At 35.3% G+C, this 16,844-nt stretch overlaps 2 protein-coding genes across 2 annotated transcripts; both read right to left on the reverse strand.

Annotated features, from left to right (window-relative positions):
* Nucleotides 1-97: 97 nt before the first annotated feature.
* On the reverse strand, nt 98-3,502 carry MAGO (mago nashi family protein). Its single transcript, XM_086237090.1, has 3 exons — nt 3,221-3,502; nt 914-1,090; nt 98-369 (listed from the first exon to the last, which is right to left on the reverse strand). Exons 1-3 carry the CDS (start codon nt 3,437-3,439, stop codon nt 310-312), a joined length of 456 nt encoding a protein of 151 aa, XP_086093216.1. The 5' UTR covers nt 3,440-3,502; the 3' UTR covers nt 98-309.
* A 3,769-nt stretch (nt 3,503-7,271) lies between these two features.
* On the reverse strand, nt 7,272-8,226 carry LOC147290906 (mavicyanin-like). The gene is made up of 2 exons (XM_086238413.1): nt 8,005-8,226; nt 7,272-7,663 (listed from the first exon to the last, which is right to left on the reverse strand). The coding sequence occupies exons 1-2, from the start codon at nt 8,162-8,164 to the stop codon at nt 7,272-7,274; spliced, it is 552 nt and encodes a 183-aa protein (XP_086094539.1). The 5' UTR covers nt 8,165-8,226.
* Nucleotides 8,227-16,844: the final 8,618 nt, after the last annotated feature.

Consider the following 16,844-nt stretch of genomic DNA (forward strand, 5'->3'; position numbering starts at 1 on the left):
ATTTCTTTTGATTGCAGAGTCACACATACAGGCACACACACGACCATGCACGCACAATGAACCATCACAACCCCATACACAGACATACAGAAGAACAGACACTGAAAAACTGGAGCTTTTGCAACAGACTGTAGCATTCCACTTTGGCATACATTCTGAAATCCATGAAGCACTCCCAAAATCATCCAAATAACAAAAATTGCAAAGATCTGTTAAATGATTCGGCCTACATATAAAAAATGGCAGCTCTATCGAAAAGCATACACAACCCTTGGAATACAACTTGTGTAGCGACCACTGTTATCCGTCTTATATAGGCTTGATCTTGAAGTGGAGCGAGATGAGAGAAAATACAAAGCACTTCAGATCCTGCAACCACATAAACAAATCATTAAGAAACAGTTTCAGGAGAACTTTATAAGGAAACAGGAAAATCCTCTCTGTGTTCACATGCTGTGCTGCTGACAGAAACAACACAAATTCATAAAATAGAAAACTCATATTAGGCGGTGAGAAAACTAGGACGTCTTATCTCATAAATGGAAACACCACTATTGACCTATCACCTATACATGATAGGGCAGAGCTACTATCTTATCACTTTCCCAAGAAAAGCCATTCACCACCAAAAGGTCTTGAACTTCCGACCAACTAGAATATGGTGCAAGAAGCAATTCACCCTGTTAAGCTCCTGATTCTTAACAATTTTCTAGCCCACAAAATAGCATGATATGTTCTCTCTTGCTAAGACAAAAGTGAAGAATGCATTGAATAATGAAAACAAAATACCAGCATTGACATGTAATTAAGAATTTAAGAGCTAAAAGAGATAGATCCCCACATAAAAAATATAACTCATAGAAAAGAAAAGGGAAATTCTAAAGCCATAAAATGAAAGAGTATATCAACTGACCTGAACAAGATAATAAAAGATACGAAGACCATCAGGATCTTTACTGCTCTGGACATCAACAAGGGATCCAATCTTTGAAGTAGTAAAGGAGATATGCTCATTCCCCATTACAATCTCAAGCTCCTGCCGCCCAATACGGTCAGGTTCTGGCCAGCTCTGATCATCCTCCTTCATGATCTAAACAAAAGCAAACATGCAACTGATTTAGGATACCAGGACAACAATACAAATGTGTATTCCTAAAAACATCAAATTAGCATAATAAAACCACTCAGCCTCCACTAATCAGATCCAGGAAAGAATACAGTTCACATACGAATAATCAACATAAAGTGCAAGTGTTGACAACCCTACAATTATGTTTGAGCACAATCTCAGAAATGATTTTATGCCATAATTCTTTTTCACTAAAGTTAGAATTAATGGGTATTTATTTTCCATCCGTTCATAATGCCATATTAGATGCCCTCTGACATCTTTTCTTTCAATTCTTATTTAACTAATTGGAAAGAAGAACAACTTCAAATTTTAGAGGTGATTTTCTTGCTCTGGAGTCCCATATCCAATTGGTGTTAACTCTAATAAAATCATTGAAGATATTCAGACTGCTCACAGGATGCCTGAGAAACCCCATTAAAAACTCCAGAAATGTTAAATTAAATTAAATCAAATCACAACACTCACAAACAACCTCAGCAAACCAAAACCTAACAATTATTACATTAATACACTTGTTTCCTGTAATAAGACCTAAAAACAGACTATGTATGAAAGTTTATGCCCTCTAATCTTCCTCCATTGTCTCAGCAACCCAACCTTTTGCAAACAAATTGGCCTCTGAACTTTTGAAACCATAAAATTCCTGAAGCACAAAATGGAAATATACAATAACCCTGAAGAACTACAGAGAAGATATTCAGATAAAACGAATTGTGGAGAAGAGTGACTTTCTGTATGTTTTGGGGCATTTGGCTAGAAAAAATAGCTTTGCTTTTGAATGCAAGGAGCATTCTTCTACGCAGATCGAGGGCAAGCTCTTTCAGTCTGCTTGATTGGTCCAAAGAGTAAGAGGATAAAAAGCTATACCCTCCCACTGTTTCTGTTGTCAAATTTTAGATTTTCGTGTATTCTTATTGTATATATGGTTTTCACCCCGTGTCACTTTTTGAATTAAATTCTCTTACTTGTCTAGACAAAATACAGAAGCAAATATTCATAATCTCATATCTTATCTTATCTTATCAAATACACATATCTTATCTCAACAAAATACAGAAGCAAACATTCATAATCTCAAAAGGAATGTTAAGGACAGTCGTAACAATCTGTGCATGTTGTGGCTCTCATGTGCGGAGCCCATTTATGAGTGGCATGCACAGGCAGTTATAGTTTAACAGTCAGTCACGATTGTCCTTATAATTTCCCTAATCTCAAATTTTCAGCTCTATTTCACAAACAGGAAACCTGAAAACTTCAAACAACAAACAAGCCTAAAAGCAAACACTAAATCCACACATAACTACTAATCTATCCCATGAGAACTAATCACATGCATAAATTTATTTTCTTTCAATCTCCTTTGATTCCTCAACCAGGTAGAAAACCCTAAACTCTATCGAACGACAAAAAAGTCATAAATTGAAATGCATCCATGTTTCTTGCACAAGACAAATTGAAGTTTTTTTAAAAACTCAATCCCACCTTATCCTCTCTGACCTAAACTTCCTCAGGAACCAAACAAAAACAAAATAAACTAACATAAAATGAATAATCACATAAAATCAGACATTAAAAGCCCCAAACCCTCTAACCCCATAAAAGTCTCCTTAAACATGCATCAAAACTCCACCGTTTTTTCCTTCCCCACATTTTGAGAAGCCAAGCAGAGAAAATCCGCTCACTACAAATTCCATTCCACCAAAATTTTCCAGAACAAACACCCACATAACAAAACTCCATTACATATACAAAGAACACACAGCCCCTGAAAATTTCCCAAAACAAACACAAACCCACATAATCAAATTCGAATAAATGAGTAAATAACACACAACCAGTATGTCTCATGGGCTGTCCGTGCAAAACCAGCTTGCAAGGGAAGGGTGCCCATGAGCTCATATATCACTCCAAATGTTCTATCTTTTCAATGTGGGACATTACACAACCCCGTCAAATTTTCCACAAACAAAGACAAACCCGTATCACAGAATTAATTAACAAAAAAACCATAAACCCTAAAACCCGATATACAAAAAAAATAGAGATTGATTATAACTAAGTGAAAAAAAAAGGTTAGAGCTGAAGAACCTCGCTCTCGGAAATGATACGGCGACACTCTCTGACCACGGCAGGGGTGACATAGACCTCCTTGCGAATAATAGTGTCGTTCTTGTAGTTGGAGTTGTTGGCGTAGCGGAGCTTCCCGTCGGGTCGAAACTCGAACTCCAAGAACTCGTGCCCAAACTTTCCTTTGTGACCCACGTAGTACCTCAGGTAGAATTCACTGTTCTCTTCCTCTCCGGCCATCTCTCTCACTTCCTCTGTTTCGATTTGGCGAAGGAAGAAGGAGGGATTTTGATTTGGCTGATAGAAGTTTATGGGTTTTGTTGGGCTGCTTTGGGCATAGGATGTATTGGGCCGGGTTGGGTTACCAATTTACTTACCTAAGTGACAAGTGGGGCATGAAGTTTTATTTTGTCTTGATTGGGCCTTCTTGTTAAAGAAAATAGCAAAAAAATAAGGGGGGGGGGGGGGGGGGGGGGTGTTTAGACCACCCAAAATCACTGAGTTAACCACCCTCTTAAATTTTTGCCCCTTTTTGCCCATTTTGCCCATGTATGCCCATTCTCCAATTTTGGCCGGCCACCCCTCCTCGTCACCGACGCAACCCCACCCCCTCGCCACCGCCGGCGCGACCCACCCCATATCCCCTCTCTCTGCCTCCCTCCCTTACCGGACCACCATGGGTGGCCGGCGCAACCCCACCCCTCCCAGCCGCCGGCGCGACCCTAACCCTCCCATCGCCAGTCAACCCTACCCCTCCCCATGGCAGGCACGACCCCCCCACCCCCACCCCCGATCTCCCTTCTCTCTCTCTTCCCTCTTTCTGCCATCTTCTCTCTCCCCTCTGTCTGCCTCCTTCCCTCACCGGACCACCATGGGTGGCCGGCGCGACCCCCGATTTGGAGGTCTATGGGGTCGCGTCGGCCACCTATGGTGGTCCGGTGAGGAAGGGAGGCAGATAGAGGGGAGGGAGAGAAGATGGCAGAGAGAGGGAAGAGAGAGAAAAAGGAGATCGGGGGTGGGGGTGGGGGTGGGGGGGTCGCTCCGGCCATAGGGAGGGGTAGGGTCGACCGGCGATGAGAAGGTTGGGGTCACTACGGCGGCTGGGAGGGGTAGGGTAGCGCCGGCGGCGAGGAGGGGTGGGCGGCCAAAATTGGAGGGGTGAATTTTTTTTATGTAGGGGCAAAAAATTAATGGGGTGGTCAACTAAGTGGTTTTGGGTGGTCTGAATAGCCCCCCCCCCAAAATAAAATTGGACTCACCAAATTTATTCATGATGTATTTGAATAGATGTCGGTATCTGGTATCTTTTACTTTTTTTCTTAGTCACGTGTCTCAGTATTTTATTTGTTATAAATAAATGAGGTCTATAGGTAACAATAAGAGTTAATTACACTTACACTCTCTGAGTTTATAGTTTTTTCATATATGCCCCCTGGAGTTTCAATAATTACACATACACCCCTTGAGGTTTCAAAACTATTGCATATAACCCCCTATAGTGAGACGAAAAATGATGAGAAATTATGTAAAAATGCATGCTAAGAGGTGAAATGACCTAATAAAATTACTCAAGGTGTAAGGTCCAACCTCAATATAAATATATTCTTTTTTCTTTATTTCTTTTTTTCTCTTGTAGGGGGTTATATGCAATAGTTTTGAAACCTCAGAGGGTGTATATGTAATTTTTGAAACCCCAAGGGGTATATATGAAAAGACGATAAATCTCAGGGAGTGTAAGTGTAATTAACTCGTAACAATAATGCTACAATTTCAAATTTGGGGTGTATCCTTTGAGATCTCAAATGACTTTTTATTTTATATATAAATATTTTAGTTGTTGTGACATAAATAAATTTTTAAAGTGAATTATGTATAAATCAATAAAATATTATCACATCACATGAAACATAAATTTAAAATCTCTAACACTACTCATATAGGCATAGTACATCTATAACAAAAACTTATCACTTACCACTTCTCCATTTTCATTAGATCACTAAAGTCGCATAAATTTTTGAATTTCATGTCAAACCGCAACTTTCAAGTTAAAAAATAATCCTTTAAACATCCAATTTGATCTAAAAATCCATAGGAGTTTTGTTCCTCATCATCTAAGCCTCAAATGCATATTTATACATGAAGTGAAACAAAAAGTTACAATCTATCATAGTTGGGATCGTAGCAAAAACGAACACGCACTCTAACATGGAACTTTTCTCAAATCTTCTTCAATTACAATTTTTTTTTTTTAAACCTTGTTTAAACTTATGCATATGTTTTAAAATCATGTTCATAACATTTAATGGTGCGTTTGGATGAAGTAGTTTAAAATTACTAAGGAATTCACAAATGAAGGAATTTAAAATGATGTGATTTGAAATTCTAGAATATGTAAATTTTCTTGTTTGGATAACATGTAAACATAATGGAGTTTAAATACGAAATTTATGGTAGTTTTAATTTTTGATGCATTAATTAAAAAGAGTGATGGTGATGGTGATGGTGATGGTGATTGTGGCAACAATAAAAATGATGCTTTTGGTGAGTTGACGATATTGGTAGTGGTGATGGCCCACAAGCGATGGGAGAAATAGTGGCGGCGAAAATTGGGGTGTTGGCGGTGGCGGTGGTGGTGGTGTTGGCAATGGCTGTGATGGTGGTGGCGGCGGCGGTGATGGTGATGGTGATGGTGATGGTGATGGTGATGGTGGTGGTGGTGGTGGTGGTGCTGGCGATAGTGATGGTGATGGTGATGGTGATGGTGGTGGTGGTGGTGGTGGTGGTGGTGGTGGTGGTGGTGGCGGCGGCAGCAGCAATGGGGGTGGTGGCGATCTCGGTGGCGGTGGTGGCAGGGGTGGCGGGGGCGATGGTGTTAGTGGTGGTGATGTTGGTGGCGGTGGTAGTATGCCGACAAGACTTATTTTTCTTTTGTAAAAATTGAAATTTTGAAAATGACATCAATTTAGGTAGAATTTAAAGTTGGAATTTATAGCCTTTAAATCCCAAGTTTTTTTCCAGCTAGAATTTACAAAATTCTGTATTTATTGATCCAAACAAGGACATTAGAGCATGTAATTTCTTAAATGCTGAGTTTTGTTTAAATTTCATGTTTTTTTTCTCCATCCAAACACATCATAATTGATTTCTTTTTCAAACACAAAATCACCTAATAAACCTATAATCTTTGAACTTTGACTACTCTTTCAAATGAACATGAAAATCAAAATTAAAACCAGTTTCAAAATGCCCGAAATATCACCTTTCAAACCCAAAGTATTTGGATGAAAACTCAAAATATTACAAATGAGTTTTCCATGTTCTTCCAAATGAACAAACCCGAAAACTATAACAAATTTCCTAAAATAAACCACAATCACAATAATTCCAATCATAAATGAGCTTAAAAACACGAAATTAAAGTGTTTGAATCAAATTAATTAACAAAAAGAGAGAGAGAGAGAGAGAGAGAGAGAGAGAGAGAGAGAGATGAATATATAGAAGAGAAAAGAAGATGGAGGTTTGAATGGACCAAAATACCTCATGAAATGTCTCAGGTGCACGCCACATAACTATTTTGACGGAAAATTAGATGAAATTAGATCCAATTAACGACAAGCTTTACATTGCAACATTTTGATTAAAATTCAAGTCTCTATATAGAACCCTTTTTTTTTTCTAGAAGCAAAGTGACACAAGGGGTGAAGTTAAAGAGATATAGCCACAATAATTTTCCCATCATTTATTTTTAATAAGTGACATACTGTGTGTTATCTATCATATTATTTGATGATCAAAATTTAGAAAATTAACTTTAGTATAAATATTGTGTTCTTTAAGGGTCACAGCCTCACAGGTGATCATGCAAATTGCTCAAATAATTGAAACACAATAGAATAATATAAATAGGGATTCTGAAATTTTATGAAGAACCAATTGTTCATTCATAATATCATGATATAAACATAAATCTACATCTTTCATCTAATTAAAACCACAAATCCAACAATACAACAGCATTAGATCATTCATTAATTAAAAAAAAAAAAGGATCAACAGCACTGCCTCCTCCCTAGCCCATGAATGCAAGCAAGGTTGCCAACACAAGTGGAAGCCCAATTAGCATATTCATGTTAAGAGTACTAATTGGTGCTCCATTATAATGAGGTGGTGGCGGTGGCGGCGGCGGCGGTGAGTCAGTGGTGGGGGGAGTGGTAGACGGAGTGGTGGGGGTGGTGGGCGGGCTGCCACTTGGGGTGCCAGCTGCCACAACATTGACTGCAAGCTTCATACCATTGAGGCAGTGACCTGGAGTGGGGCATATGAAGTAGACTGGACCAGCTTGGGAGAGGGTAACTGTTGTGCTCCCTCCCTCATAGGATTTGAGGGAATTGCTTGAACTGCAGCTGTTGTAGTCAGCTTGATTTACTACATCCAACTTGTGGGAAGCATCATAGTTGAACACTGGTTTTGAAGATCAAATGTTTTGGTTAGTACTATAGGTGTTAGTGAAACATCAATCATGCATACATATTTGGTTTGGTCCAAGTACATGCTAGTCAAGGAGAACATTGATTGTAGTTTGGCAAAGACAAAAAAATACATCAAATTTGGACCTGTGAATATCTGATAAGAAATTTATTTGGTATATATTTTAAAGATAATTGGACACCAAGAAGAGAAATTGAAATTTTGAAATCTCCTTTAATATTTGGTTTTGCGTTTCCATATTTAGGAAGACTAGCTAGCTTGATGAGAGATTAATATTGATAATCATAATATGAGTCAAAAGCTTAATCAATTACCAAGAGTGTCACCAACAGTGAAGGTTTGAGCAGCAGCCCAAGTGTCATAACTTGCTGATGAGCTCCAGCCAGCGCTGTCACCAACAATGTGCTGCACTCCATACACTGCAGCTGGACCTGCCACCAGGAGAACCAACAGAGCTAGTGTTGCTGTGGCCATGCTTGATGATCAAACTTCCTTCTCTATATGCTTGAGAGATGAGAGACAGAGAAAGAGAGCTAAGGGCCTTTAAGCATATGTAATAAGTTATATAGACACAGCTAGCTAATTAAGGGCCTTGAAAGCCTAATATAATATGCACAAAGGAAAAGTCACCTACCACCAACACCTTTATTTGGTTTGAGTGCATACCATTTTCTGAAAGTAATGAATTATGTGTATACTATATAGTTTAGTTGTTAAGGACTTAGTAGTGGTTCTGCTAATTCCTTTATTGTCTGTCCTCATCCCCACCCCCATTTTTGGCTTTTTGGGCAAACTCTATCTACCTAATGCATTGAGACTTTTGCTTCTACCTCTTTCTCTCTGACTTCATGATCTGAGGCTAATTATGGCATGCATTTTAGGGTCTCTGGCTTGAGCTTGTGGATGGCTCAGCTGGGGTTCACTGTTATAAAATTTGAGGTAATTAAGCATCACCAAAAGGGATTTAGTACTTAATGGAAACAAAAAATTAAACAACCAATTTTCAAAATTTCTCTTATGAAAGAAAACTCCCCCCACTCTAAAGAGGAGACACATTCACTTTCACTTTTAGTTGGCGGAGCAATAATCTTACTTGCATAGAGGCTAGAAGGGACAGGACCAATATTCATTCCTATATATATGTGGCTGTGCTTTTACATAAATCAAACAATCCTAAAATATAACTTTTCTACATAATGAAAATTCAATGTTATCCTTTAAATGTAACTTAAATCAGATAAACCATGTAAAATTTATGTATTCTGTATAATTATGATTGCACGCATTTAATTTCCTCATTGCATTGACCAAATATTGAAATAAACAAAATGTAACCTTCATGGAAAAGTTAATTTACATATAACATTACCAATTAATTAAGCTAGCGAATCCCCAAGCCAACCCAATGAAACAGAAGCCAAAGGGGACTCATAAACTTCAATATATCGCATGCATGATTTGACCATATCTCCATTTCTCTATCATTTCTTTTATAGAATGCCACCTAACATGGGATAAGGAACACCATCATCATGTATAGATTAAGTAATCATTGATCCCACACCCTATTTTCATAGTGGACTATTGAAAAACGATTAGTTATATTAGGAATTGAAGCTCATTGTTGACTATTATATGCATGTAGCAATCGGAAACCGGTGGAGTTGTTGAAGCGTGCATTAATTTATTCATAGCAATCATTATTTCTTTTTCCTTCCAATGACATAACCTTGAAGCAAAAATCAAAGGAAATTTCATGATCAGATGACAAGATCAGGACGATTCCACATTGGTTGGTTAAAGGGATATATGGATGCCTACTTGCATGGTCAATGCTTATTCGACCATTGTGGAGATTCACTTAATCACATCCATTGGCCAATGGTGGCAAGTCCAACAAGTACAAGGCTTGCCAAAGAGAGGAACACATTTCAGGCCCATTAAACAGACACAAGGTCCAAAACAACAAAAGAAAAGCACAAAGGGCAGCCCAAAACTAACAGGAAAAATACCTTTTTGGAATTTGGATAAGGTCAAGATTGAGCCACCATTAGTTTATTAGTTGAAATAGTTATGACGCAGTTGGTTCTTTGCAAGGTTATGAATTTCATCAAAATGGACAAGGACACTGGTCTAAGAATGCTCACATCCATAAGAACTTGAGTGTGGTGGTCTAAGATTATTACTATTATTTTTAAACCCAAACAAAATACTCTAACCCGAGTCAAAAGGACCTAATTTTTTAGACTAAATCCGCCACTCAAACACCCAGTAACTCTACATGACAAAAGTATCCTTCAATTAATTAAAACATAAGAAAAAAGAAAATTCTTCAAAATCCTTAATAATCCCAAATTTCTTTTGTAAATATGCAAATACCTCATTTTTAGAGAAATGATAAATACACTTCAAAATTATCTTCTCACGCAAGAGGTTCTTGCAAGTATTATTTTTAGATCGCAAATAATAGCTCTTTTTTTTTTTTTTTTAATGCTACTTAGTTTTGTTGTGTTTTTGGGCCTTTGACTCCACTTGTAACCAAACAAATAATGCTAGAAAGGATAGTATTTTCTAACACAAACCCAACATGAGCACATGAGAAAGTAGATGAAAAACCTTTCTAACTCGATGATAGGCGTCATCAAATTAAATTTCTTTTGTTCAGAAGTAATGCCCATCTGCATCTGCAACTTACCAATTTTAAAAGCATTTGCCTCATATATGCAAAAGCATCCACACGAAAAACTAAGAAGAAAACAAAAATGTTATTTAATTGCAGCCGGTTTTGGGCAGATAAAGCCAATAGGAAAATTGGTTGTTTTTCAAAAAATCCTTCCACCTCTGAAATGTTTGGCCTGGTGTGAAGGTTATATATTCCCGGCCTTCAAGGCAATACGTACTGTGTGTACTACTACAAATAGCTGCTTAAGATATGGAATCTTTCGTATCCATTATCAAATGTTAGTCCTGGTTTTAATTTGAACAGTTGGTAGTTGCATACACAATTAATTTCCAAGTTCAGATGTCAAAGTGAGACATGGACTTGGTATTGCAGATTCAAATGCAAGATGGGAGAGGGACAAAAGAGGTATATATGTTGGGACGATGAGTTTGGATCCTCTAGTGCTCATATTTTTTGGGTTGATAACTTGGTATTTTGTATGTCTAAAACTAGCTACCTAGCTTGTCATAAAATTTTATTAATTAGACAATTATTATAGCCTAAAAGTTTTAGTTTTAGGTCACGTGCAATCCCAACAAAATTGAGAAATAGAGCATTCAAATATAGAACATCTTGCAAATAAGACTCTGATATCAAATTAAATAACCACTTTCCAAAACATAAACTATCAAAAAATAGACCAAACAAAGCAAGATAAATTCATTTGCTGATTGTTTGGAAATAGAATTATCTGCTGATCATTTTGATGTTAATTTTGTAGTTATTTTCAAAATTACATCGTTCTGCCTTTAACAATTAGTTTCATTTAGTTTGGATTTACATAAGAAGAAGAATTGAATGGAAAATTAAAATGATATAATTTTGGGTATAAAATCGGCACCAAAAAATCAACAGAGGATCACACTTTGTAAATCCAAAATTTTAAGAGTATAGAATGATAAACTGAGAGTGTGAATAACAGTTGTCTTAGATTCAATTCCAAGAGTATGTATGGCCTCAATTTGTTAAACATGGAGTGGATGTTCTGTATCTGTGTAACAATAGCATTCTTGTTGTTGTGGACAAGGAGTTAAATTTCGAAATTTTCGGCGAAATTTCGCCGAAAATTTCGTTTTTCAAGGGTATGGAAATTTTGGCACCTATTCGTCAATATTTCGTCAACATTTCGGCGAAATTTTCGAAATTTCGGAAATTTCGCCGAAATTTTCCGAAATATACCGAAATTTCGAAAAGCTTCGTCTTCTCCAACAATTCCTTCTCTGTCTTCACTCTTTGCAAGAGAGGGAGATCCCAGCCAACTCCGGCCAGATCTCAGCGGCCCAAGAGAGGGAGATCCCGGCTAGATCTCGGCGGCCTAAGAGGGGAGAAGAAATCGGGGAGGAAAGGAGGAAGAAATCGGAGAGGAGAAGAGGAAGAGAGGGAGAGGAGAAGGAGGAAGAGATTTATGCGCGGGCTGGTACTTGGGAGAGAAAAATGAGAGGGAAGAAGGGTCTCTGCCACGGGAAGGAAAAGGTAAGGAACAGGAAGGAAAGACCGAAAGAGAAAGGAAGAAGAAAAAACAAGAAACAAAAAGGAGAAACAAAAAAACAAAGAAAGAAGAAGGACTTGATGACCGATGACTGATGGGTGCGAGTGGGCGACCACTGAGGGACTGACTGCGCCCAGAGGAAGAAAGAGTGGGCGTGGCTTGTTCAGCAATTGCGTGCACAGTGCACTGAAGGAGAAAGAAAATAAAAGAAAGAAAAAGTCAAAGAGATAAGGCCATCAGTATTGGGTAGTGGTATTGGGCTGCGTGAATTGATATTGTGGAAGTGTGGACTGTGGAGAGAGAATTAACAATTTAACATACAAAATTTGATTTTAGATTTTTAAAATTTATGTTTATAAATTTACAAAAATGTCCATTATTTCAAATATTCATATCTTTTAAATCGTAACTCCGATTGATGCACAGTTTACGCTCATATATTCATGTGTTCGAGACCTTTCCAACAAACCACAGGTCGAAGTCAAAAGCACAATAGTTCAAAAAGTCAAAGAACGGATCAAACTAATTTAAAATAAAAATTATAAAATTAACCTAAAATATTTTATTTCTCAAATAAATTTTTAAAATATTTTTCAAAATAAAACTTGGAAAAATACGGGGTCTCACAATCCACCCCTCTTCAAAGGGGTTTCACAATCTATCCCCCTTCAAAGAATTTCGTCCTTGAAATTTCCAATAAAAGTAATAATCGAACAACTTCAAACAAGCACAAACAACAACAATCCAAAGCTTTGAAAAGTTCTTTTCATTTATGAAAAATTGAAAAATAAATTACACAAGCTCTGAGGTGTTTGTTAAATTAAATTTATATAATTATTAATTAGTAAGCTATTTTTTTAACAGTATTTGTCTCCAGCGCGCATTATATTCATCTTATATCACATGAAACCTACTATATAATTTGGTTTCTTCAATGTTTTTTATCAATGTAGTAGATAATATGTTAAATAAACATATGGTAAAGTTTCATTCAAAATTTCCGTATTTTGATAGCAATTTCCGTCATTTCCATCTAATTTTTGTCGAAATTTAAAAATCTTCGAAATTTCCGTCGAAATTTCCATCGAAATTTCCATCGAAATTTCCTCGAAATCCGAAATTTTATTCCTTGGTTGTGGATCAGAATGTTCGACAAATTGAGGTCAAAGAAGTAGCTACAATGCAGTAGCGGACGTGGCTACTGCTGGTTGGACAAGTATATCCAATTTTGATTCCATGTGTCAATCTTGTATAATGAAGCAACGCACTGAGGGCAAAGCCAAATGAAAAACTTCATAAAATGACTCATTTTAATGAAGTGCTTCTGTGCTTGTAATTTTCACATCTATTTAAAACTAGTAATAATTTTGACGTTTTTGGTTGTGAAATGACCGAATTATCCAAATAGTTGAGAATATCAAGATTATAATCGAACAAGTCTGAGAAACAGTCAAATGTATATATATATATATATATATATATATAACTTTAGAATAAAAAAATTCAAGATTAGAGTCCATTTGAGAAATTCGGTTCACAAAAAGAGTCAAACTTTATAAACATTTAAAAGCATGGATCAAAATTGTAGGCACTTCATTAAAATAAGTCATTTTATAAAATTTTCAAAAAAGATTGTAGAGGAAATTACAGATTTAGTCTAGTTATTTTATACCTAGTTCAATTTTGGTCCACAATCTTTTTTAAGTTCTGTTTTGGTCCACTAATTGTTACACTTGTTCAATAAAGGTCCAGATTTATTTCTCAAATTTGACCTATCTTTTACCCTATCAAATCTCACTCAAATTCAGCAAGCATATACTTGTTTTAAAGCTATACATTTCTTCTTTACAACCATATAAAGATCATTCAAATTGGAGTTCTAAAACTCAAGATAATTGACTTCAAAGTAGGGTATTCGAAACTGCCAATTTTTCAAACTTCACCCAATCTTAATTATCTTAGATTCTAATTCTCCAAATTTGTTTTTATGACTAAGAAATGATGAAATATAACTTATACTTCAATTATAATTGAAAAAAACACAACTCAAAGAATTTAAAGTCACAAATCTGGACCTTTATTGAACAAATGAAATAATTAGTGGATCAAAACAGAACTTAAAAAAGATCGTGGATCAAAATTGAACTAGGTATAAAATAAGTTGACCAAATCTGTAATTTCCTTAAGATTGTATATATCGTAAGACTAGAACATGCGATAACATTACCATAACTCTTCATCACATCACGTTACATAATAGTATGGAGTTTAATTAAGAAAGTTTTACCAACTAGCTAGCTTGTGGTGAGATTTTTCTCCACATTATTGGAGATGTCCTAAGTTTAAATCCTCATGTCCCCAAGATTAAAGAAATTATATATATATATATATACAGGCTCCTTCTATTGAGGTATATCTCAACTTATTTATGTTGAGGTATACCCTATTAGGGCCCACACGAGTCGTTTTATGTCGATCCGAACCTTTCATTTTTTACATCTCTATTGATAGATCATCCTTGCAAAAAATTAGCCAAATTGAAAATCATTTGCCTATCTAACTTTGATCAAATAAATGGACGAACCAAATATTTTCGATGAAACCGTCCATTTGTTTTATCATAGTTAGATAAGCAAATGATTTCCTATTTGACTAATTTTTTGCAAGGATGATCTATCAATGAAGATGATCCTTATGAACGGTTCAGATCGACACAAAACAACTCGTGTGGGCCCCAACAAGGTTATACCTCAACATAAATAAGTTGATGTATACCTCAATAGAAGGAGCCTGTATATATATATATATATCTATAGGCATTAATCTTCAAATAAAAAACAAAAGAAATAATAATTTTTTTTCAAAAGGAAAAAGAAAGTTGTAGACATCATTTATTTTTTTGGGCCACTAAGTTGTAGACATCACTTAATTCGATTTAACTAGTGTTAAAATGAGTGCCATCTTACCAATATAATAAAGGGAGATTTAGAGTTTAGTTCATTTTATGAGTCTTTCTTAGACTAAGACCAGTAGTGATTTAGAGTTTTTAATCAAGTTATTTTATTTTTTTACTTTGACGACTTTATGTTAGGTTTTAACTCTGAAATTTTGGCTAACATGCAGTCTCTACAAAACTCACTCTACACCCCAAGAGGGGAAATACCCTTCAAACTGGGAGAGGACTATATTATGAATTAAAATGATTTTTTTATAAATTAAAAGAACTTTATTATGAATTAAAAAAAATTCTTATAAATTAAAGAACTTTATTATGAATTAAAATAATTTTCTTATAAATTTTAAAACACACTCGTTCTCCATCTAAAAACTGTTTTGCTAAATAACTCAAGTCTAATTATCTTTATAATAAATAACTAATCATGCTTCCTTACATCATTGATTTTGAAGACATAATAATGCTTTTCCTATGTATCTAATTAATATATTAATAAGAAGGCCATTGATTGTATTTGACCTATATACACAAAGACATAACATTTATTGGCTCATTTGTTTCGAGAGTAATGCTATTTGTACACACTTATCTCACCATATTAGTTGACTATCTTATGTGACAGTTGATGAAGTCATGTCATATCAATTAATTAGATGGGTTGACATGGCCTCATCAACTGCCATATAAAGTGTTCAACTAATATGGTAGATAAGTGTGTACAAAAAGCATTATTATACTCTTGTTTCAATTACATAATATATACATCATGCTTAATTGTATATACTTAATTAAAATAAAAGTACTTAATTAACTTTATTTACTTAATTAATATATATATAACACTTTCTATTATAGAGGTGTATTAGTATAGTACCAAAAAAAAAAGTTACAAATAGTTTTATGGGAGACTTAGAGTTCAGTCTATTTTATAAGCCTTTTTTAGACTAAGACCGGTAGTGATTTAGGGTTTTTAATTAAGTCATTTTACTTTTCTTATTTGACGGCTTTATGTTTCCGCCCAAAATCTCAGAGTTAAAACCTAACATGCAGTCTTTACAAAATCCACTTTACACCCTAGAAGGGAAAATACCCTTCAAATCGGGGAAGAACTTTATTATGAATTAAAATGATTTTTTATAAATTATTATAAAATAAAAAGATTTTCTTATAAATTTTAAAACACTCTTGGTCTCCATTTAAAAACTATTTTTGTAAAGGATCTAAGCCTAATTATCTCTAGTTTTATTCATAAAAAATGTTGTGCACAAGAATAATTGGTTTTATCTTCATCTATTTCTTTCTAGTTTTATTTTCATTTGTGTAATAAAATGGCTCATCAACTAACTCAATTTTCTTTAATAGTTATTAACGATGTATAGTAGAGGATAACTTTCATGCACATGTGATACTGATTTGGTATCACAACATAGAGAGGAGAGTGAGTCTCAAAACTTAATGTCCAAAACATTGATTCCATCTATATTGTGATATCTTCTCATAGTATGGGTAAAAGAAGCTCCCTCATAAATTAAAAATTGTCTTCTATCCTCATTGAGGGTAATATTTTTTCTGGCCATGAATCTTAATATGATTTCCTTCTTTTCTATAAATTATCTTTTAGCCAAAAAAAGAAAATATATATAATACAAATAATTTTATCCAAAATAAATCCACCGCCCGCGTTAATGGAACAAATAATTTTGAAATGAGTTTGGGGTTTACAGTAATTTGGTCAAAGGAATCAAAACTAGCACATCAGGTTTAAATGTTCAATTAATGTTAACCGCATCACAATATAAAATGCCAGGAACAAACATTTCTCAAATCAAATACAAATATATTTCTTCTTAAAAAGTTAAAAACCTGACGTCAGAAGAAGATAGGTATACTTACCACTCTTTTTTGGCGCGTGAAATACACTAGTTTCGCCTCCCACATGCAAATGGATAGAATTAGTGGCTCACCTTTTCAATTTAATATTATCAAA

The sequence above is a fragment of the Dryas octopetala genome, chromosome 3, assembly GCF_963921425.1.
Source record: "Dryas octopetala chromosome 3, drDryOcto1.1, whole genome shotgun sequence".
Taxonomy (NCBI): Eukaryota; Viridiplantae; Streptophyta; class Magnoliopsida; order Rosales; family Rosaceae; genus Dryas; species Dryas octopetala.

Excerpts from the sequence above, each read along its gene's own strand:
- MAGO (XM_086237090.1), bottom strand. The coding sequence starts at position 3,439 with ATGGCCGGAGAGGAAGAGAACAGTGAATTCTACCTGAGGTACTACGTG. Across the intron at positions 1,091-3,220 it reads GTATCATTTCCGAGAGCGAG|ATCATGAAGGAGGATGATCA; the intron begins GTTCTTCAGCTC and ends GCTTTTGTTTAG. Across the intron at positions 370-913 it reads TCTTTTATTATCTTGTTCAG|GATCTGAAGTGCTTTGTATT; the intron begins GTCAGTTGATAT and ends ATGTGGTTGCAG.
- LOC147290906 (XM_086238413.1), bottom strand. The coding sequence starts at position 8,164 with ATGGCCACAGCAACACTAGCTCTGTTGGTTCTCCTGGTGGCAGGTCCA. Across the intron at positions 7,664-8,004 it reads CACTGTTGGTGACACTCTTG|TGTTCAACTATGATGCTTCC; the intron begins GTAATTGATTAA and ends CTTCAAAACCAG.